The 24,158-nt window shown below is 36.0% G+C and overlaps 1 protein-coding gene across 1 annotated transcript in view; it reads left to right on the top strand.

Moving 5' to 3' along the window:
* Positions 1-24,158, top strand: part of LOC139121921 (sperm receptor for egg jelly-like) — an 80,775-nt gene that overhangs the window by 19,326 nt on the left and 37,291 nt on the right. Inside the window, exons 4-9 of the mRNA XM_070687243.1 lie at positions 807-941; positions 2,451-2,609; positions 9,197-9,325; positions 10,010-10,168; positions 11,811-11,993; positions 13,589-14,293. Coding sequence (XP_070543344.1) covers positions 807-941; positions 2,451-2,609; positions 9,197-9,325; positions 10,010-10,168; positions 11,811-11,993; positions 13,589-14,293 — 1,470 coding nt within the window. The remainder of the gene's footprint in view (positions 1-806; positions 942-2,450; positions 2,610-9,196; positions 9,326-10,009; positions 10,169-11,810; positions 11,994-13,588; positions 14,294-24,158) is intronic.

The raw sequence follows: 24,158 nt of genomic DNA on the forward strand, positions 1-24,158 counted from the left end.
AATCAGGGCGATAGCATTATGTTGTATGTACGTGACGGTGAATCAAGGAATGTCAGTTGGTCAAAACACCAAATTTAATCGATAAAAAAACAGTTAACTGTTTTTTTCTTCAACTCTTCATTCTAAACATACTTGCAGTTCAAACAATGGAGACAGGATGCCCTGTTGTGTGTATGTGTTGCACAATAGTTTACTTCCATGGTTGTACCTGAATCATATGGGTTGTTAGGATATCTTATCATAGAAAATGACCTGCACCGGTCTTAAGGAAATGTAACATGTTGAGCAGTTGCGTTCAAAAAGTCCTTGGCTGGGGGGGGGGGGGGGGGAGGTTGATTGCATGTAAAGTCTATGGCACTTCAAACAAGATGAGACTTTAAAATATTTGTTTTAATTTTATTCAATTTATTGTGCAAAAGTTTTATGTGACTAAAGAAAGTTGTGTATGTATGGCTAACGAAGTGTATGACCAATTCGCCACGAAAGGAATCTGCGGCTAACAACTTTGCAATCCTAGCGTTACCCCTGTGATACATGGTTCCTTATGATGTGTCTGAACTTGATACCGTTGAAATAAACACATTGTTAATACAATGATTTTATAGTATGTTAATCAATTGACTAATGATCATTGCACTAAATAAACTAATAAAATATTGAAATCAAAACAGGAACTGTAACTTCTCCAAAAGTCATTTGATTGAGCACAGACTATGTCATCAATGATGACTTTTGAATCTTTGTTCCTAGATGGGTTTAGAAATATGGTAATGGTGTTATGTAAATGATTCATTGTAAATTTGTAGAATGTCCTAATGGAATGTGGGGACTACCAGACTGTCTTTCATTGTGTCCGACCTGTTACTTTGGTGGAATGTGTGACCCAAAGAATGGGAAGTGTATTTGTGCCCCAGGATTTACAGGAACTAATTGTGAAAATGGTGAGTATCATGTTAGCTGGATTTTTTAACTATTGAAGAATTGAGTTGGGCATATTTTTATTATTTACATCACACACTCATGAGTTTCTGCCTCTTAACATATGCCCCGACTTTCCCAAAATTCTTTGGATTAATGAATGACATTTATGTGACATAAACTACCAGTATACCTTTAGTCAAATGATGAAAACAAATGTATTCTGTGGAAAACAAATTGATGTATTTTAATGCTTGATAGATGACACAGGAAACAAGTGATATTGCCATGAAAATTGCGGGGGAATCGTCACAACCAGGTGTTACAGTGTGATTCACATTATGGTGAAACCTTGCACTTGGGTTGCATCACTACGTGGTAGCAAATGTGAAGTCAAAGACAGATGAACAAAGGATTGCTTTCAAATTTGACTCAAGGACAACACACCATGACATACACTATCCAGGGGGACATTATACAGGTTAATTTTGGCTGTCTCTCTCTGTGCTTTCATCTGTCTGTCCATGCATTCATCCATATATCTGTCCATACAGATATCTCAGATATGCCAGCGCAGTACTGTAACACTATTCTAATTTTCTAAATAATCCTTGGATAGATAATATTAAATGAATCTCAAAGCATTATTGATCAGGAAGTGTTCATAGCTCATGCATCAGATTATTTTTATTGTAATGTATTGGTGGCAGTTCTTGCTAGAGTCATACACGACTTCTATGCATTCCTTAGAAGATTTTGCATAATGTCTCTTGGGATAGCTTTAAGTTAATATGCGCCTCAAAAGTGAAAGACTTAAACTTTTGCTCAAAATTTTCTTAACAACCATTCTCTTTCATTTCTGTGTTAACCCTGTGGAGAAAAATGACATTTTCAATTTTCGAAATACTAATACGGTGAAAAGTTTTCTTACACGAAGAGCTTTAAAATGAACCCCACAAGTGGTAGATCAGAAAAGACTTTAAAAGTTTGACAGTCCAAATTTCTGTCCTAGAGGCCATTCTACCTTAAGGTTTATTCTTGAATCGAACCTTTCATTGGTCTCTTCAGGCGATACCGATAGATTCAAATATCCAGGCAATGGTTGCTAAGGAAAATTTGTCAAATTCACAAAAAGAAGAGTTTTTATGCATTTATTGACCCAAAGATACAGAATGGCACCAAAATAACATGCGCACTTTGAATCCTTCGGTATCGCCTTAAAGACAGCTGTAAGGTCCCTGTATAATAGGCATCACTGTATGAAAACAATAGATAATTTTAGCAAAGATGGATGATGAAGGCATATTTATAAATACATAATTTGCTTTTTCGAAACTTAGGTGTATCTCTTGCCATCAGGTGTGTAATACAAGTGTATAAATCACTTTCGTGGAACTTTAGATTTCCTCATAAAATTGGACAATGTCATATTCAGCTTCAGTATAAATAAAATTTCTTATCTTGTACTGTGCAGTTCTGTGATGTCTTCTATCATTGGATGATTTTGTCTTTCCATTGATATTTCCTTTCAGAATGTCCAGCTGCAGCATATGGAGAGAATTGTGCCTTTGTATGTCAACCAGAAATAACACCCAGAAATAATGATGATTGTCAATTCAAGGCTTTGTGTCAAAAAGATCCGTTTGGATGTACATGCTATAGTGGTTTTACCAATTTTAATTGCAACGAATGTAAGTTATCTGTGTCTTAATTGTGCATCTAGAGTCTCACCTTTCAAATGTATATGAAATCACTTGTCTGATTGCCTTTAAAACCTTAGGTAAAAAAATTTTGTTCAAGTTGTGGTGAAATTTGCATATTTGTATTTTTTGGACAAATTTTTCTTGTTTTCAGTCAAAAAAGTCTTCTGAAAGGACTTTTCCAATTAGTTTGAAACTCAGCATGAAGGTTTGTGGGATTGACAACAGTCAGACTTGTTGAAATTTGTGGTGAAATTTGCATATTTGTATATTTGGGGCATTTTTTTGCCTTTTTTTGCTCACATGTTCACACACGTGAGCATATGGTTTAGCGATGTCTGTATATGTGTATGTGTGTCTGTCTGTATACCCGATATCTCAAGAACTGCAGAAGTGATATTGTGATACAATGACAGTACTCAAAGATATTAATTATTTTTATTTCAGCTAATTACATATTTGAATACTTAATGACCTTTAGAATTGATCTGTGGTTGAAATTCATTTAATGTTGATCATAACACTTTAAATGAAGTTGCAAACATGTAGCAAAGGTTCAAACTTGCACATAAATGCAATATATAATGAAACACGTGAGCATTTTCAGTTCATATCTGGTTGTAAACAAAACTCTAGAACCATTGAACAGATTGCTTTGAAATTTTACATGAAGGTTAAGGATGATCTGTGTAAGTGTTATACAAATCATGTGAAAACCTGCAATACTGTATTTTTCTGGTAATGTTTGCTGTTTTTCGTGAAAACACATAATCTTAGAATCCTGTTGTCTAATTTGCTTTTGTATACAGGTTCCTAAGGGTGACCTAACTCAGATTTGTTGAAATTATGATAAAACTTGCATACTAAAATTCGGGTCAATTTTTCAATATTTGCGGGTTTTGTTCAAGCAATACATTTAATCTCGAAAGTTGAGCTATGGTTAAATGTTGATTTTAGTTCTTAGGCAAAGTGCGCTACCAATGATGTGCACCACCAGCAGTTGCAAGCAGCACTGATGTATGTAAATGGTAACCAGTTTATAACCATCCATCCCATAAAATTATCTACCAGTACAGCATATTCAGAAAGTTGCTGCTGATTTTCAAATATGTCCCTTGTTTATTAGCAGTTTATTAATTGACACACCAGCGCTAGCCTACACCTATTATCATATACCTATGCCCTGTATTGTGTCTGTACTGAGTTCAGTGACATGATTTATCATGTTGATTTGCATGTCAATAAAGTGATTCGCCTTGTTGATTTGCATATGAAAGGAATGATCAGCGTGTCTTTCTTTCATTCAATTGAATATTTGCATATGAAAAAGTGATACGACCTGTTGGTTTACATAACAAAGCCTGATACAGCCTGTTGATTTGCATACCGGACTACTTACATGGTGGCGCCCTAATCAAAACCACGGTCCCTCCACAAAACAAACCATGGTGCCCGTCTATGATTTTGACTTTGACTACGATATCATGTCCGATCTCCAAAAGTGGCAGGGTTTTGAAGCATAGGGAAATGCGGGGTAACTAAATAAAACACATGTGTCGATATCAGATTAACCTGCTAGTAGTGCTACCAATTTGAACAAATTAAAGAGCAGAGCATCACACCGTACGGGCACTGACAGATCGATGACAGACCAGCTGTTCCGTCCGTGCATAAGCACAAACGCACAGACGACAAGCAAAAGTGCTATCGGACATGTCAGAGGACCGGCAAATTCAAAAGCACAACTTTCAAAAATATCATGTACCGGTATTCATGGTAAATGCGTTCTGGAAAATAATACCAAACACAACACTTGCATGTACCGTACCGATTCGGTAGATATCCTACATGTTTGGTGACAGAGTTCAAGCATTTCTCTGCTCTACCGTAAAATAATTGTCAATGAGCCAGCTGATAGATTAGTCAGACTCTAACTTATATCAATCCGCCTTAGCAAGATGATGCGAATAAATGTAGTCCATCAAGAAAAACCACATGCAGTGAAACGTTTATCATATTTTAATATATGAGATTTATTCATTCAATAACGTGGGCATAGGTATATGATAAAGAGGTTAAATTATCGAAAATTAAATTATCATATTATCGAAATTATCTCAACTATCAAATTGGAGCTTTATCGGCTGCTAGGTTGCTTGTTTTGATATATATTGGCTCTAATTTCCTGGTCACTTTCATTCCCATACCTGAGTAAAAGGAATTACATTTGAAGTTTGTATACTCAATAATCAAAATATTGCAAAAATGATTGAAAGCTTGTTGTCGTATTTAGCTTGGCATGGTGAGATATGCGAGAACTTTGTCACGAAAGAGTCTAGACAACAGCAACAAGGCCCACAGGGTTATGGGGTACTTGCAGTTTATCTCAAGTTCACATCTGCATTCATACTCCTGAAGAATGGGAAACCTGTATTTTTTTCCCTGTTCAATGATGCTCTGAAGAGATGTTGCCGTACATTGGCTCTGTACTTATTAGTTTCTGGTGCCCTTAAATATCTGTCTTAGGGCTGGAAACTAATGATTAACACCCTGTTTGCATGAAAGTCTGCGAAACATGAACTAGTTAATGACATTTAGTTCTCACAAAGTGCATGCATAAATTGCCGATCATTTTCTGAAACCTCTCGTCCAATTGCTTTGAAACTTGGTATGCAGGTCCCTAGGGGTACCAGGTGACCTCAGTCACCTCTAGGTCACCTACAGATCATTACAGTGACCTACATGTGAAATTTTTATGTCCTCTTAGGTGCCGTCGATAATAAAAGCTGATGCATGACAAATGTAATTCTTTTATTTAGGGGGAAGGGAGTAAAAGCTAATTTCGTTTTGTGTGCGTCAAAATTGCATAAGGATTTTCGTCTATTGTTTTTGAAGTGCCACTATGCAGCTACAATGCAATACTACCTTCGTGTTCATCAAGAACAGAATGCACAAAATACAGAGACAGAAAAGACAACGGAAAAGACATAAATGTGAAATAAAAACTTGAATGTTTTTTCAAAGTGAAATATGTACATGAAACATTTTCCTACATGCAAAATACATTAAAATGTTCTATGTCTAAAAAAGTAAAATGCGTAAAGTGGAGGTTTATTAATTAATGTGCACTTCGGGTATTTTTTCATGGGCATACAGATCGGAGATGTGCATGTGGGTTTGTCAGAAATGGCATCATAATACGAAATTGATTTCGCATAAGAACGTTTGTTTTGAGGGGGAGGGAGGGGGTCTCAAGTAAAAGGAAGGAATTACATTTCTTGTGCATCAGCTTTTATCATCGATGGCCCCTAGGGCAATATTAATTTCCCAGTTGTTAGTCAAAAAAGCTTCTTTGATGAAAATGCTTCTCTGATTGCTTTGAAATTTGATATGCAGGTTTCTAAGATAACCTCAGTTGGATTTCTTAAAATTGTTGTGAAATTTTCATATTTGTACTTTTGGGGGATTTTTTTACAGTTTTTGGTCAAAATTCAGAAACTGCTTATACAATTGCTATGAAATTTGATAATGCCCCTATGGATCACCCATTCCAGTTTTTCTTCACTTTACTACAAAACCTACAATTTATTGTATTTTGGGCAATGTTTGCTTTTTTGGGTCAAAAAACACCACTTATCTCATGCTTATAATTCCTTAGTCCAAATACAAAACTTGAGAACAGCTGCACATTTCACCTTTGTATTTGTCTTTGATGTATAGATGCATGCTGAACTATATATAGATTAGACTTTGTTCAAATGAAGTTATCTTTTCAAAACTATCAAAATGAGCAGAAAATATGTGAATTTGGTGAAAACTGAATAACTTCTGGTCAGATTGCTTTGCAAAATGGTATGCATGTACTAAGGTAGACTTCATACGCCACATTTTAGCTTCTTTTGGAATTATCTATCTTTCGTGATTATTAATTGCGTCTTTGTTTCATTGAAATTGGGTTTTAAAGGTCTAATATATATGAAAGCTTGTGTTGGACATTTCCCTATTTTGCTTGATGACGCTGCCATCTTTGTTAGCTAACTTAGAGTCAGCTGGTTCGTACCATTGTCATCTAGGTTTGGCAGCAATCCCTGTTAGCACAGTACGATTGTTCATCATGGTTTAAAGAAACTGGTTCAAAGAGACCATAAACAGCCCAACAACTATACCTGGAATTTATTTCATTTTGGCACAACATCAGATCAAATGTGAGCACAGTGTCCTCGACACTGTTTTCGTATCAAAATCTTCTTTTCAGACCAGTTTGTCAGATTGCTTTGAAATTGTGTATAATGGTGTGAGAGTTAATCTGAGTCAGATTTGTTCAAATTCAGACAAAATCTGCATTATTGTATTTTGTAGTCATTTTTTGCTGTTTTCGGTCAAAAATTCTTCAAAAAATTTTCTTCTCAAAGTGTTTTTAGCTATTATAGATTATATTCTATAGAAGCTATTGGGATGGGTATCCGTCAAGCATCAGTCTGTATGTATATTAGTATGTATGTATGAATGTATGTATGCATGTATGTATGTATGTCTGTTTGTGAGGATGTCAGTCCACTCAAATATATTGAGAACCACAGCACTTACAGACTTAATATTTTTTTGTATATGCAAAATATATATGATTATGACAAACTACCTGTTTTTCTTTTTTTGATATTGTTGAAAATATGCAAATTAGCTCAAAAAAGCCGTCTTTGGTAAAAAATCTTCTTCATGACTGCTGGCCAGATAGCTTTGATATTTGCTATACAGGTCCCCAGAAATGACCTAACTAAGGAAATAAGGAAATATGCAAATTTGTATTGTTTAGGCAATTATTGTCATTTTTGGTCAAAAAATCTTATCTTCTTCTTCAAAACTGCTGGTCAGACAGCTTATGTATTTGGGATATAGGTCCCTAGGGATGACCTATTTCAGATTCGTTCAAATTGTGTAGAAATATGCAAATTTGTAATTTTTGTCATTTTTGGTCAGAAATTTTTGTCATAAAAATCACGTGTCTGATAGCTTTAAAAGTTGGCATACAGGTTCATAAGGGTGATCAAAACTAATACAATATTCAAATTATGATGAAATCTACAATTTTACATTTTTTGTTAAAGAACTTTTTCATCAAAAATTTCTCGTTTGATAGCTTTGATATTTGTTATACAGGTTCCTATGGATTCACTTAACGTAATTTATTAAAATTGTGACGAAATCTGCAATTTTATTTTTTGGGGGCAATATTTGCCATTTTTGGCCAAAAAATTTGTTTCTCAAAAATGACTTATCTTATAGCTTTGATATGTGGTATACAGGTTCCTATAGGTTATCCTAGTGTGATATATTGAAATTGTGATGAAATCTTCAATTTTGTATTTTTTGAGCAATTTTTACCATTTTTGGTCGGAAACTTTGTTTCTCAAAAGTTAGGCCAAAGTAATTAAATTCTTTGTTTTGCGTCCACTCAAAATGGGAAAAGGTACGCGTCTAAGCAGCTGAAAAACACACACAAGAAAATTAACACAATGTAATTTGATTGCAGCAAATAAAAAATTGGAACAAAATTTTAGTTCAGAAAAGCTAAGCAGTCATTTCCTAAAATTTCCTATTCAAATCAAATACATTGTGTGTGTTTTTCATGAAAACCTTAAAAACCTACGCGGGTGGGGACGCAAAACAAAGAATTTAATTACTTTGGCCTTACTCATCTGATAGCACTTTTTGTCAAACTGCCTGAATTAGTGTCCACCTAGTGTGAGAGACAGATGGCAAAGACACTGTAGGCATAGATGATAGATAGTTTTCTTATGCTTGCTATTGATGAATGTCTGTGTATATAGGGGTCTGTAAGTCTTTTGAGCGATGTATTCATTGCTTTGCTTCGATAAAGTTTGTGTATGAGCTTGTATGAGTTTGTGTATGAGCGTCAGTGCTTCACAAACTCTACAGCGTGTGGAGGGGTTGCAGTCAGAAAAACTGTAACAACGTAGCTCGCTTATTGAACCAATCTTTATTTAAGATTGGGATTTGGCCGAGTGGTTTTGTCTGTTGCTTCACCGCTAGGTGACCGATTGAAACGTATATTCTGAAACAATTCTTCTGCCATAAGAATACATTGTTATTGCCAAAGGACCTCTGCACTCAGTATATCTGGTGTTATGCTATGTACGTCCTCTATACAGTCTACATCTATTGTAGCTTCAGGGACAGTGGCCCGATGTTTTATGATTTTTTTATTTACAGAAAAAAATCCTCCAATAAAATTTTGTCAACTGCTCAGAAGGTGATATTTATTGGTATATACAATTTCTCATATGTGTTAAGTTCAATATCACAGTTGAGCTATATTGTCCACTACGTCACTTGTTTGGAAACTAATATTTTTGTACTCTCAATTAACTGCTCTAATGATGGCGGTAATAGAATTGTACTGCATGTTGGGTGTGTTACTAATATCATCTCTTATGTTAAAATGTGCATCGAAAATAATGTCCTTGAAACTTAGCCACTAATGAAAGATCAAGATGAAAAATATTTTTATGAATGTGGTATACGCAAAAATGATATGTTATGAATCATTGCTTCAATAGATTGCTCTGGAAGTTCTTTCGGGCCTAAATGTGCATTGACCTGTCACTGCGAACCAGTATCTAATTGTTCTTCCAGTCCAACTCAGTGTGTGACATGTGAAGCAGGATACAGTGGGCCTGGTTGTCAAGGTAATATAATCATAATGTCAACACTGCACTGTTTTTGATAAGCCTGAGTTTTACAAAAATGCTGCACGGCAGGGGAAGGCTGCATTAAAACAATTTACTGCATTTTCATACTTTGTTATCAGGAGATTAATTTCATACCTTGATATTTAAAGTACAAACATTTCTGTTCAGTACATTTGACTATTTCATTATAGCACCCGCAACAACTGGGACTACCTTCACAAAGTGATACTGGTAATTCAATCCCAAAATGTACACTTGGATATCATTGTTTTTTAAAATATTTTTAAATTTTTTTCTGTGGATGAATCTTTTCAATTAGTCTCAAAGACTTCTGCCTTTGGATTTCCTTCAACGGTTAGTCAGTATAGTTTGATGTCTCGGCTTATATTGTTGAGTGACTATAAGAGTTCATATCAGATTAAAATGATCTGGTACATACATCTTCAAAGTAAGATAACAATTTTGTATTTACCTCTACAAGTTGTTCAGCCAGCATCTTTAGGTTGGATGTACATTGCAGTGAATGCCGGGCTTACTATTCTCGTAATGTCAAAATTGTTGCTTGATAAATAAGCTCTTATGTAAATATGAAGCATAACATTGGCAGTCTGATTTTCATGCCTGCTATCTGCTTGCATGATAAATTGACGTAATAACCATGAACATGTCTAATTGGTACAGTGCCTGATAATTGTGATGATGGTTTCTTTGGTGAACTGTGTACCTACAAATGTCACTGTAAAGATGGTGCCTCCTGTCATAGAGAAACTGGCGTATGTTCAAATGGAGAATGTGCCCTGGGATGGGGTGATTCAACAGGTACTGGCCGTTGTCAACAAGGTGGGTAGAATGACTTTTGTCATCATACGACTTCATTCATTAAATGAATCAACTATGCAGAAGAATTATATGGTAGTTATAGTATGAGTATGAGGAAATTAACGGGAAAGCCATTTTGGGGGTCTAAAAGTGGCCACTGTAAAACTTCCTATGAACCTCCAAGTACAATGTACTTTAATGAACTTTTATACTGTCAATTTGGACTAAGAACTTCACGAGTTTTTGAAGACGTTTTCCATGACTTTCTATAAGGCTGTATGTGTTACGGAAATTATGTAACTCTATTGCTAGCAATGCAGATTCACAAGCCAAACTTAGAACCTATACAGCTGGACACGTGATTCATTTATTCGTGAATACACTGATAAACAATCGCTGATTGTGCCATAGACATAGAGTGCATGATTGGGTACTGGTAATTATTCAAATTTGCAGGTACAACTAAATCAGTTGGGGGTTTTAGTCCAAATATTTCAGTACAGTGAAAAGCTAGACATTGCTCATTCAATTTGTACCCTATTTTGTCACAGTTATGATGATTATATGGCATACCATCCTTATGAGACTTACTAGATGGATATTGACTTCGATTTTGAACATTCGGTAATGGTATAGTGTATACAACAGTTCTAAAGTTTTTTTGGTTTTTTTTACCATAACAATCCGACGCACAACACAATTTCATGTGATTCACATATGCATGCACAAAGAATTATTTTATGGTATCCAATATTATCACCAGGTGGCAATTTTGTTCCAAAAAAATTTTTATATGCCATTACACAGGCAAGTAATAACTGTTTTCTTTCAAGTGTGCCACCAGGACAGCACACCATGACATACATATTCACATCAAATATTTTCAGCGATATGATCCAATATGGTCACAAGGCAGTCATGTTGTATTGATATGTCCACGTCCAAAGCCATTACTTTCACGTCTGGACAAAATTCATTCAAACCTGGTACAAGGGGGACCATACATGATGACTTTTCATATGCACATCAAATTTCTTGGCGATAAACCTAATGTCTGCAAATTTTTAGTGGCCATTTTGTTCATACTTTTTTGTACCTGTTCTCATAACATGAAACCACATCTATTATACTCAACTATTTCACAAATTTAGCTAAACTATAATTCCATCCTGTCTTGGTATATCATCGGTGCATGTGCACATCAATACAGGATCAAGACTTACTCAGCCATTTTCTCTATAGGCTTTGACCAATTTCAGTTCACTGTGTGATTCCAATGTATTAACCAAGTGTGGACTATTTCATTTACAGTGACTCATCCTGAGAAAAATGAAAAATTTTGTAAAGAAAAGTAAAAGTTGTTTATTTGACAATTAGAAATATGCGTAGTCAGCACTAGTTTTTTATGAGGATGTCATTTTAACCATAGCATGATCAATTCATTGCCAGTTTTACATGTAATGACATTTTTACAATGATTATAGTGCACATTTCTGATGACTGAAATATGCCAGAGAGAAAGTTTAACCATAACTGTAACTACTGTCTCTGAACAAATCTTGTATTCTGATGCAATTGCTATAAGCCTAAATTAATTGTAATGGACCTATAATTTGTACACCTGGTCAACTTTTGTTGAATGTTTAATTTTTCAATTTTATAGTTAGTCTCCTATGGGGTGACTGGAGCAGCTGGTCAGAATGTGATCCTTGCCAAGGAAACATTAAGTGGCGGTCACGAATATGTGAGACCCCACCGTCACCAGAAAGCTATCCATATTTGTACTGTTCGGGTGACCATGATGAGACAAGTCCATGCAGTGGGCCAAGCAATGTGTCATGTTCAGGTAAATTTACTGCTGATTTTTAGTCCCCACGGACACCATCCAGGGGGCCTTATAGGTTTGGTCATGTCCATGTGTCCGTCCGTTCGTTCATGTAGATATCTCAAAGATGCCTGAAGAGATTTCATTCAAACTTGGTACAAGGATTACTTCATATGTCATACATATGCACGTTGATTTGTTTTGTGATACAATCCAATATGGCTGCCTTGTAGCCGTTTTGTTACAATTTTTTTATGTCCAGAGCCATAACTCAGGCACATCTCAACTGATTTTATTCTAAGTTGGTACAAGGACATCGACTTATGTCATACATATGCACGTCAATTTGTTTCACGATATGATCAAATGTGGCTGCATGGCAGCCATTTTGTTACAATTTTTTCATTTCCGGTGCCATTACACAGGCATGTCTCAACCAATTTTATTCAAAGTTGGTACAAGGACATTGACCTATGTCGTACATATGCATATTGATTTATTTCACTATATGATTCAATATGGCCTCATGGTGGCCATTTTGTTACGTTTTTTTTTCATGTCCAAAGCCATAACTCATGCAAGTCTCAACTGATTTTATTTTAAGTTGGTACAAGGACATACATGTAACTTATATGTCATACATATGTACCTCGATTGGTTTCACAATATGATCCAATATGGCCACGTGGCGGCCATTTTGTTATGATTTTTTCATGTCATCTACTTATGTCATACATATGCACGTCAATTTGTTTCACGATATGATCAAATGTGGCTGCATGGCGGCCAATTTGTTACAATTTTTTCATTTCCAGTGCCATAACTCAGACATGTATCAACTGATTTTATTCAAAGAACGTACAAGGACATTGGCCTATGTCATAAATATGCATGTCAATTTGTTTCACAATCTGATGCAATTTGGCTCCCTTGTAGCCATGTTGTCATGATTTTTTCATGTCTGGAGCCACAACTCAGACATATATCAACCGATTTTATTCAAAGTTGGTACAAGGACATTGACCTATGTCATAAATATACATGTCTATCAGTTTCATAATCCATATTGCAATATGGCTGCCTGGCGGCCATTTTATTACGATTTTTTCATGTACAGAGCCATTTTGATTCATGTCATGTTCACATAAGCATTTGTCATGTTCACATAAGCATTGCATCAACTGTTTGGATGGCATTATATTATAAATCACATCACATTATCTCTGATCCAGCACAATGGATATCAAAAATACATAATAGTTTGGGTTTTTTTTTAAGACATTAATTGGCAGGAAAAAAGCTAACAACCAAAGCAAATCTTGGCGATGGTGAGCAAACAGCTGGCATTTTTAATGTCAAAACAGAAAAGTGTCATTTGTTTGAATGTATAGTTACATTTTTCATTTTGTAAATGGCAATTTGCATGAATTATTGGCAAAGTGTATTTCAAATGAAGCATATTATCTGCATTAGGCCTACTGTGATAAACATCAATGCATCATTTTCAAAAATTCATGTGATTTACGTAACTATCATATATGTTCAGTTTTTAGGCCATTTCTGTGTGTCTTAACAGTCTTTCCATATGCATAATACACATGATTTATATATTCCAGTGATACATGTCCTGAATACAGGGCCCCAGAAACCAGGAGAAAACGTGACCTTCCTCATATTTACCAAGGATGTTCAACCTTTGACAGAATTCTGGATAGACTTTGGTGACAACAGTTCTCCCTTGCAATTTTTCTGGCCTGCCAGTAGCATGGATATCAGAAGCTATTTAACAAGAAGAAAGCAGATATCGTTGAATTTAATGTCATTCAATACTGTTGTCATAAGGCACATTTACAGTGAAACTAGTATATATACAGCAAATATTACAGGAAGTACTTTAAGTGCCCTATCAGAAGTCAAGATCATGGATATATTCTGTCTTCCACCAGCTGTGAAAATCAAAGGTGGTGGCTATAACTTAACAACTGCTGTTAAATACAGAAAGCATGTACCTTTCATGTTATCTGCTCATCTAAAAACTGATTGCCAACACAAGAAAACCACAATTTATCAGTGGCAGGTTTACACAGTTTCCAATGAAGATTCAACATCGATGGAAGCATATGATCTCCAAGTCACAAAGACATTCAAGGACATTCGTATTCCTGAATTTTCCCTGGACTATGGATTGTATATCTTTAAATTTACAGTTTTGATCATTGACACAGATGACAGAAATTCATCGAACTCTGACACTGTTTGGCTTGAAATTATCACATCTGAACTAATACCTAGGATCAGTGGTGGGTCACTCAGAAGTACAGGTGAGTGCTAAAATAGTCATTTCACTCATCAAACAGGAAAGAAAAATCCTGCAATTTACTTAACAAGAGAGGATTGATTTTAACTGACTTTCACTTAGTACCTATTCTGGACATCTGGCACAACCAGGTGCACTTATTTGTGGTTCAAGATGGTCCCACGATATTGCCTGAAGTCTGTGAGATTTTTGGTGGCCGTATAGGTGGCCGTATAGGTTGTGTATTTGTAGTTTTGGGGCAAGTTTTCCCATTTTTAGTACGTTGTGCCCTGTGGGCACAAGGTACTAATGTGATGGCGCGGCCCAATATGGCCAACATAGTGGGCCGTATGCTGTGGACGCAGGTATCTCAGAAACGCTTCAGTAACTTTTTCTGAAATTTGGTCTGGTGGTCACTTGGGCATGTATCTCAAACGGTCTTTTTTCTTTTTTTGATTGAATCATTTTAAAGTCACTTTTTTAGCTTTGCTCTGAAAACCACTATTTTCAATTTTTCCTCAAAACCACTGATTTGATTATTGTGATGTTTGGCATGGGTGTTCGTTTAGTTGAAATGCCGTCAGAAATGTTCAAAATTTGGTGATACATGCCTTGCATTATTTTTAAACAATATTTTTATTCATTTTTATTTTATATTTTATACTTGATTTTGACTCACTTTCACTAAAGCTACCGTCTGCGCATGCGCACAACTGTAGGATAAAATCTGAGTTGAAGAATCGAAACGGACGCCATCTTGTTTCTCGGTATGGGCACATTTTTTACGATATGAACGTTTCACTGTGTATTTTGATATGTTCTATAGTTATGAAGTTGACCGTGATGCACTTTTGCGGCTGTCGTTTATTTTTTGGTACGAAAGGCGCCTTTGATGGACTGAAGAATGATGGCCTCCGTAGGCGATAAACACCGGTACTGGCAGTCATATCAGTTCTACTGAGGAAGTAATCCACTGGCCCTTATAGGTCAGGGGCTCACTTAGGGGAGAACCACTTGATTTCTGGGGGGTATTGAGGATTTTGAGGAAAAAAAATTGTCACCAGGTGAAATAAAAGAAAAAAATTAAGCCTGTAATGGCTTGAGAAAAAAAAGTTCTCATAACAGACAGAAATAAAAAAGGAATTGTCACAATGCTGTTGAAATGAGCAAAATTTTGGAAACTTCATTCTCATGTATTCTTTGCTGGCATGCTGCCAAAGGCAAGCAAATGTTTTTACCACAAGTAATTCTTATGTTTTTTTTCCAGCACTTATGATATAAGCATTCACTACTTTACACCTCAGTGCACTCGATGTTTTCCTTCCCTTTTCTGACCCAAGAAATCATATTTCAGGATTTCTGTTGCAATATCTCAATGGTATAGGCAATATCTATGGGACTATTTGACTTCTGTAAATTGTGAAAATTTAAAACACAAGATAGGAGTCAATAAACTAGTGTTAAAACCAATACATTATTCTCTCAATATAAATATGTTATAAAGATTACAAGTTGACAATGAAAATTGAGGAACAACAAATATAATGAAATACAATGTGTGAGCCTTGTTTCTCTGACCACAAAAGATAACATCTCCGCTGAGAACTTAAAAGGAATTGACTGTTTTAAAGAAAAGCAGGTATAGTACTGATCACAGTTGATTTGCCAAAAAAGTGTTCTATAATTTAAAGTTGTATATATACTAGACTTTCCATTTTGTTTGTCATTTGTTGGAATGTAAAATGAATATATAAAACCATCCTGTGATATGTGAAACACAGGCTTAAATTTGAAAAATTGCACTGCTACTCCATTTGAAAAAAAAAATTGATGCAGGTCTGACTGTAGAAATAAGAAAATGCTGTCTCTCTAACAAAAAAAAGTTCCCATACCCACTTCCTGCATACCCCCTGAAATCAAATGGGTCTCCCCTTAATATGCGCATGCGCATATAACAAGTTAGCGTTGTTTTTCAAGGACTTTGAAAAATCAAACCGACGCCATCTTGTTTCTCAGTCAGGTGCGAATTTTGACGTTTTTAAGTTTTTAGCGTGTATTTGATGATGTTTTGTAAATATGAAGTTCACAGTGATGGCACTTTTGTTGCTGTCATGTATTTTTTGGCACGAAACGCTCCTTCGATAGACTGAAGAATGATGGCCTCCGTACTCGGTACTCCCCAGTACCGGCGAATCCATTGCTTTGGCGAGGCAATCCCACCGGCGGCCCGTACTAATAGCTGGGTGAGAGCGAGGGAATGCTCTGTCCTTCTACCTCCGGCCCCCATGTCATAACAAACTAGCGTCGTTTTATGTTCATGTACTGTCCTTTCGACACAGCGATAACTTTTAGTTTTCTGTTGCTTATTTTGGGTAATTTCGACAGTTGTGCATTGATTTTGACATCATTTTTGACTTCGATCACTCAAGTGTGTGCTTATGTTGACCGATTTACTAAGGAAGTACGCGCACTTCAGAATCACGGCATAATCCGACATGGTAATTTGGCATGATCATCAGATCACACATGATCCGAGATTGCACTTTAGCAAGGTCACGATAACTAATGTTGTTTGTTTCACTGTCGTTTAATACCTATATTTCCACTAAAAGACGATTAGAATTTCCTCCCAGCTACTTTGAAATCGTGCACTGGCATGCATGTGGTTGTCAACATTACTATGCTTGAATGTACATTAGACTCTCATACTATGAATATATCGACTGTCACTGCATCTGTGCAAGTCACTCCATATCATATCAAAAAATGTAGTATTGCGACGTTTGAGCTGCCAGAAGCCAGAATTTACAGTTTAGGAGAAAGTTATCTTACATGTAAAACTCAGTTCTACTGTGAACAAAATGCAAGCTATGTTGTATAGCTATCGTGAATAGCATAATATTTTGTACCTATCACCGTGTCAGAAAATCAGAAGGAAACAACCAGTCAGACAAACTGTGGTCAGGATGATACTGTCCAATTTTAATATTTGTCTCTCGGCACACACCAGATACTCATGACTGTAAAACAACATTTCCATATAATTGTATATTCAGTTTTTTGCTCACGTGTTTACACACGTGAGCATATGTCGCAGCAATGTCTGTCTGTCTGTCTGTCTGTCTGTCTGTCTGTCTGTTGGTCTGATATCTCAAAAACGGCTTATCAGATCAGAATCAAATCTGGTACATATATTCAGTTAGCAAATGGCAAGAACTGATTAGTTTTTGGTGGGTGTGGCTTGCATACTTTTTGCTCATTTGCATAATTAATGATTTTAGAAAAAACCGATATACATTAAAAACGACTACACACAATTTGATGAGATTTGCTACAAATGTTGATCACACCAAGATATATCAGCAGTGGGAACCATTAAGGGGTGACATGATAGATTAATGCTAATTTTCATATTTAATGAACTTTCCTAACTAGGGATATATGTCTGATTTGACTCGATCAAAATTAACCAAACTTGGTATGTATATTAAAGATACTATGATTTAACATTATTGAAAGTCGTTAAGCGTTTTAACTTCAGCCAATTCCCAATTTGCATATTTCATGAACTTTGTTAATTAGGGATATATATTTGAAATGACTGGACCAAAGATGATGAAACTTGCTACATGTATTGAAGCCACTATGATACAACATTTTTGAAAGTCATGAAGAATTTTTACTTCAGCCAATTCCGAATTGGCATATTTAATGAACTTTCTCAATTAGGGATATATATCTGAATTAACTTGATTGTAGTTGTTGAAACTTGCTATATACATCAAAGATACTGTGATATAATATTATTGAAAGTCAAAAGACATTTTTACTTCAGTCAAAACCTAATCTGAATATTAAATGAATTTTCATAATTAGGGATATTTATCTGAATTGACTTGATCAAAATTGATGAAACTTGCTATGTACATTAAAGACACTATAATACAATATTATTGAAAGTCATTTGCATTTTCTCTTCAGCCAATTCCTAATTTGCATATATAATGATCTTTCCTAATTAGAGATATATATCTGAATAGACTTGACCAAAGTTGACAAAATTTGTTACACATATTGCAGATACCATGATACAACATTATTGACAATCATTAAGCATTTTTACTTGAGCCAATTCCCAATTTACATATTTAATGAACTTTGCTTATTAGGGATATATACCGGGATTTACTTGATCAAAGTTGGCAAAACATGCTATGTACATTGATGATTATACCAGGTACTAGGTAAAAACAATATCGAAAGTCATTTCACATTTTCATGTCAGCTAATTTATAATTTGCATATCTAATGAGCTTTCACAGCTCGGCATATATGGCTTGAAGGACTTGGCCAACGGTAATTACACTTGCTATATAAAGTGGTGATACAATACGAGCAGTCAAGTAACTTTGATATTTTTATTTCAGCTAATTACATATTTGTATACTTCATGACCTTTTAGAATTAATCGGCGGTGATTATTGTTCATTATGTTGATTATAATCATTTCAATGAAGTCACAAACATTTGGCAAAGGTTCAAATTAGATATTACTTCAATATATAATGAAACACGTGAGCATTTTCAGTTCATATCTGGTTATATTTAGTTTGCTTTTCACCATATTGTATGTCCTTCCCTGCACTACATAATTCAAAATTAAATATTGTTTTTGGCCTATACATACTTGAGGGGTAAGCTTATTTAGTCTCATACATTAAAGATGCACTGTTGACCTACAGAGTCAAAACTTTTTATCATTGTATTGTAGATAGGTGTACACTCCAAATACTAAGTACAAGTGTGGTGAGTGTAACAAGCAAATGTTTTTTAGTCAATGGCCCAAATTTATTTTCTATTTGATGGACAAATAAATACATGTGTAATCAATGCCAACAATCCAGTTTAAGTAATTTGGTTTAGATTAGCCATTGTCCATTATATAATAGTTTGTGGCTAAATTTTCTCCCCTTCTGTATTATATAAGTTCACCGTTTCCTGTTTTAGATATTGCTGATCCTATTGAGTCCCATCTCTTATTCTTAATTCACTTTCACACATATCAAGGTTGTTGATACTTAGAATCCACACTTGAACTTATGCTGGAGCAGTAACCAACCAGTTCAAATAACTTTCATTTATGTCCAAACAATTTGACTTTTTGCCAAATTTCACATTTATGGCAATTAATAAACAGTAAGGAGGTACAAAGGACGTCGGTGCCCCCGGGCCCCATGTTTCAAAAATTTATCTTTGAAACTGCAAGTCCAATTGCTGTGAAATTTGATTTGCAAATAAGTTCCTAGAAGGGATCTTAGTCAGTCTTACTCAAATTTTGGTGAAATTTAAATTTGCATTCTTTGGGCAATTTTTCCTGCCCTTCAGTAACATTCTCTCCTCAGAATCAGCTTGTCGGATTGCTTGTGTTACGTGCAGAGAAAACGAACAAAAGGGTGAACTCGGCAGTTAACGGTTAAACAAAATTTATTACGAAAATAAAACTAATTGCTAAGTCAGGGATAGAGTACAAGCTTTAATAATGCACAGACTACTTATCTCAGCTGGGACGGCAAAGCTCCAGTCTCAGAGTTGTAACAGTCTGTCGGATGAATGAACAGTTCTTTGGCTTGCAGGCTTGAAGTTGCACAGAGTCCACAGTGTAAATCCAGCGTTGGCAGTGAAGGTCTTCAAAAGTCTTGAGAATGACTATTGCTGGGTTTCCAAACACATGTAGTAACGCACAAGAGACACGATCCCAAAAGTCTGACTGGAAGCTGTGCACGTCCCTTTTTATACACATGTGCTTACATAAGAGCATAATTATTAAGAACAGTCTAGAACTTTTATTGACATGCTAATTACTGTTCTAAAATTATCTCTCTTACACAACTAATTAAATTTCCAGAACATTCCAAACATGACTAATTGAATTCAAGGTTGTGAGGTCATTAAGGGTAGTGACCTTGAGAATGTTCTAGACTAATTGAACTCAGGTCATGATGAGTGTGGGGGAAATGACCTACATAACACTTGGACATTTGGTATGCAGGTTCCTAGGATCGATCATGGTTAGATTTAGTCACATTGGGGCAAAATTTGCATTAATGTACTTTGGGAGCATGTTTTGGTGCCTTTGGTAAAAAAGTCTTCAAAACTTTACTTCTCAGTCTGAGTTGGGATATTTTGGGATTTTTTAACAGACATGCTCACACACAGTCTGATGTTGCCTGATTGACTCTCTGTCCGTGAGCATGATAGCTCAAGAATGACTGATAGGATTTTGAACAAAATCTTTAACATATATATTCTCTTTTGGAATGGCATGAACTGATTAGTTTTCGGTAGGTGTGACTTACATATTGATACTTATTTGCATAATTAATGATTTTAGAAAAAATGGATATACATTGAGAACTGTACAAAATTTGATGATATTGGTTCCAAATATTGATCACACTAGGATTTATCACACTACCTACTAGATTCATTTGGCTGTGTAAAGCTGTAGGAAAACGTGCCCTCACATCTGCATTTTTTCACATATCGTGCCCTAGCCTGTTGCCCATATTTTGTTGGTCACATCTATTTCCAGACCTACTTTTGTTTTTAGAAAGTTTAATGTATGTAAATAACAGTGCGCGAGATTCAAAGGTTATCTACAATAAACGACAATGGCGGCAGACAATATCATTCAGTGGATAGCAGAGCTTCTGAAAGATGAATTAGACTTTTTTGCTTTCTGGAGAAAATTGTACTGACGAGACAATGGGTGGTAAAGATGATTTGACAACAGTCGATGAGTTCATCAAAGCACAGAGAAAAACCGAGTTGGGTTTGTATGACTGAACGGGACGTCACAAAAGTGCATCATTTCGTCGAGAACAGCTACATTTAGGACTTAATGGATATTCCACCCAAGATATTTAACGAGTGTTGACAACATTCTTCATCCATCTGAAAATAAATGATTGGACTGACTGTGAACCAGGCTCAGTTTTAGTGATGAAGTACAGCTTGGAACGAGATCTCTTGCAAAACAACTGCCGTTTGTAGCATCACTGAATGACAAGTTCTTCTCGCTAACAAATGATGCGATAAAGGACAAACGGATCCACATGAAAAAATCTGGCCTTTGCTCAAGTAGTCATGCCAGTGAAGCAATATCCCAGGAAGAGGAAGAGTCATTGTGGAAAGAGGGTAAACTTGGCACCGTTGATGGCAACACCCTCAATTTCACTCAGCAGTATTTGTTCACTACTGACTTCGCAGAAGGTATGAACACAGAAAACTCTGTTTTAGAGATATCATTCTACTGGTTGACAGCTCAGGTCTTGAATATTTGGAATTCAAAGAATGCGATACAAAACTTGCAATGGAACATAATTTATAGAGAACATGTACAACACGATCCAATAGAATGATGTGCTCCAGATAGTCCAGTCAATCTGCAACTGGTACTGGCTGCCAATATCAACTCTCTCCTGTGGTATTTTCCCCGTTGATTGGGAAAAACAAGATTGCTTCATTTATGCCACGAGCAGCTGCTTATATGAATTTTGGTGGACGGAAAACAAATCATTCTGTTCGGAAGACTACTGTGCAAACCTTGACGAAAGCAGGAATTCCATCACAACAAATCATTAAAATAAGCAGACAAAAAAACATCTCAAGTTATTTTACGATACTGTTTCCGTGGAAGATCACCAATGCATTCCAGCCATATTAAGTCCATCTACTGAGGAAAATAAGACAGCCGATCAACTCTACCAACCACTGTGTTCTCATGTGTCACCATCAGCAACTGTATTCAACAACTGCACAATCAACCTTGCCACTGACTTCAAGAAAACATGCTCTGGTGATGATACGTATGATTCCGACAGTAAGTAATGTAGAGTTCTTTCGCTCAACAGCAGTGAACTGTGCATTACAGTATATGAACAGTTTGACCCTGCATTTAATACATTAAAATTGTTTGTTGTTGTTGTCATTAAACATCATTACAAATAATATGTGATTAATTGCTTGTTTTTCAAAAGTTTAACTTTTTTCATGGGTCTTATCGGTATATGTGTGTGACATGTGGATGTGTTTATACCGGTATGTAATCCCTTTGTACGCTCGCAAGTAGACGATGTAAAATACGGAAGCTAAAGGGCCGAGAATATTCCCCAAAGATTATTTGGCAACTGCCAATATTTCATCTTCCGAAAGTCTTCATAACATAACAACATGAGTCCTACCTCGATCAATCGACTTGAAATGGAGGGTATCAAGCTAGCTCTAGCCGGAGCAGTGTGAGTGAGTGTGAAGCATGCAACTCAGCTCATAAGCAGCAAAGTGTAAACAACAGTGATGTCATGTGGATATCAGTCGGCAAGGATTCGGCTTTGCAATCGCTAACATATCCCCGATTCTGTCCCAGCTGTCAACACATATATTTCGTACAGTCCAAATACCTTGATAATTTGCAGAATATTATTTTCAAACATACCTGAACATTCCATAAGGTATATGATAGTCTGGCAGAGACCCTGCGATTCGCGTTCTTCCCTGTTCATGCTGTTGAAACACGGGCGCGCCCTTCAGAGACGCGACGCCAATCCCAGGGTCTGGACGTTCTTGCAAGCGACCGGTGGGATTTCTGCCTGATCCAGGTACTTTATAGAACTCCACACATCCGTTAATCAAATAAAAAATGACAAGTACCATAGCCAAATAAAAATGAAAAATAAAACCATACCGCGTATACCGGTATAGCGGTAGGTTTACTAGCTACTAGTATATATTCTCTCCGCCCATATAGATACTAGGTGTTTCTTTTGAAGTCACAACCCTTATGAATATTCATATACTTGCAAAAACCGACAGTCGCTGTGTCTGGCAGCGCGTAGCCTTCGAATGCAGTCCCATCGTGGGCGCGCACAAAACAAGGCACAGCGACTGTGGAGAGTCTAGGTATATGATAAAACCTTTATGGCCCTGATATGGGTTTTGTGGACTTTGGCCATGTGGCATATGGGTCCTCGCATACTCGGGCCCTTCTGCCATATGACCTTGGTCCGCAAAACCCGTATCAGGGCCATAAAGATTATTATCAGCTGTGAAACATATTAAGGTATGGTATGAGAGTTAATGGATCATTTGCATATTTGATGAAATTTCTAATTTGGGATTTATCTGGACTGACTTGACCAAAGTAGATGAAACTTGTTATGTAGTTGTTACACGCCTCACACGGGTGTCGATTATATTGGTATGAATTGGGTTTATTGACAGGAGTAGTGAAAACCGTAATACAATAAATCCTCATCAGAGATAGTTACTCTGGTAGTAGAATGTATACACGTCTTGTCTATCTGTGGCAGTGTCAGGTCTGTTTCCTTCAATGTCCTGTACTCGAGTGCAATACTGGCTGTCTATACAATGTCTGTCTTTGGTCTTCTGTTTTGATTAATGATTATCTTAATGACGTCTGTAAACGTTGCGTAACGTCTCCTTGCATGGTTAGTTTTTGTCACTTAAAATGAGACACTTCAAGGGTCAACCTACACAACTACATAAAAGTCAGAAAGTATTCAATAATTCATGTCATACTGTCTTATTTCATGTGTCCAATATTGTCTGATAAATATCAGTACATATTGCGTAATCAGTAGTCACTTTCAAAGCTTGATTACTAAGTTTGCAATTTTGTCAAAACTTAAAATCTGTACAGGTCATTTGCACAAGTCATTTGCATATAACCAGAGGTCATCTGTAGGTCATGTTAATCTCAAAAATTTTCTAGTCAGTTTACTGGACATCCAACACTCTCCCCTCCTTAAATAAATGTCGTCCCAGACATTTGCCAAAAAGAAGCAAAATGTTAGATTCTGTTCAATTTTGTA

The sequence above is a fragment of the Ptychodera flava genome, chromosome 21 (assembly GCF_041260155.1).
Source record: "Ptychodera flava strain L36383 chromosome 21, AS_Pfla_20210202, whole genome shotgun sequence".
NCBI classification, from domain to species: domain Eukaryota; kingdom Metazoa; phylum Hemichordata; class Enteropneusta; family Ptychoderidae; genus Ptychodera; species Ptychodera flava.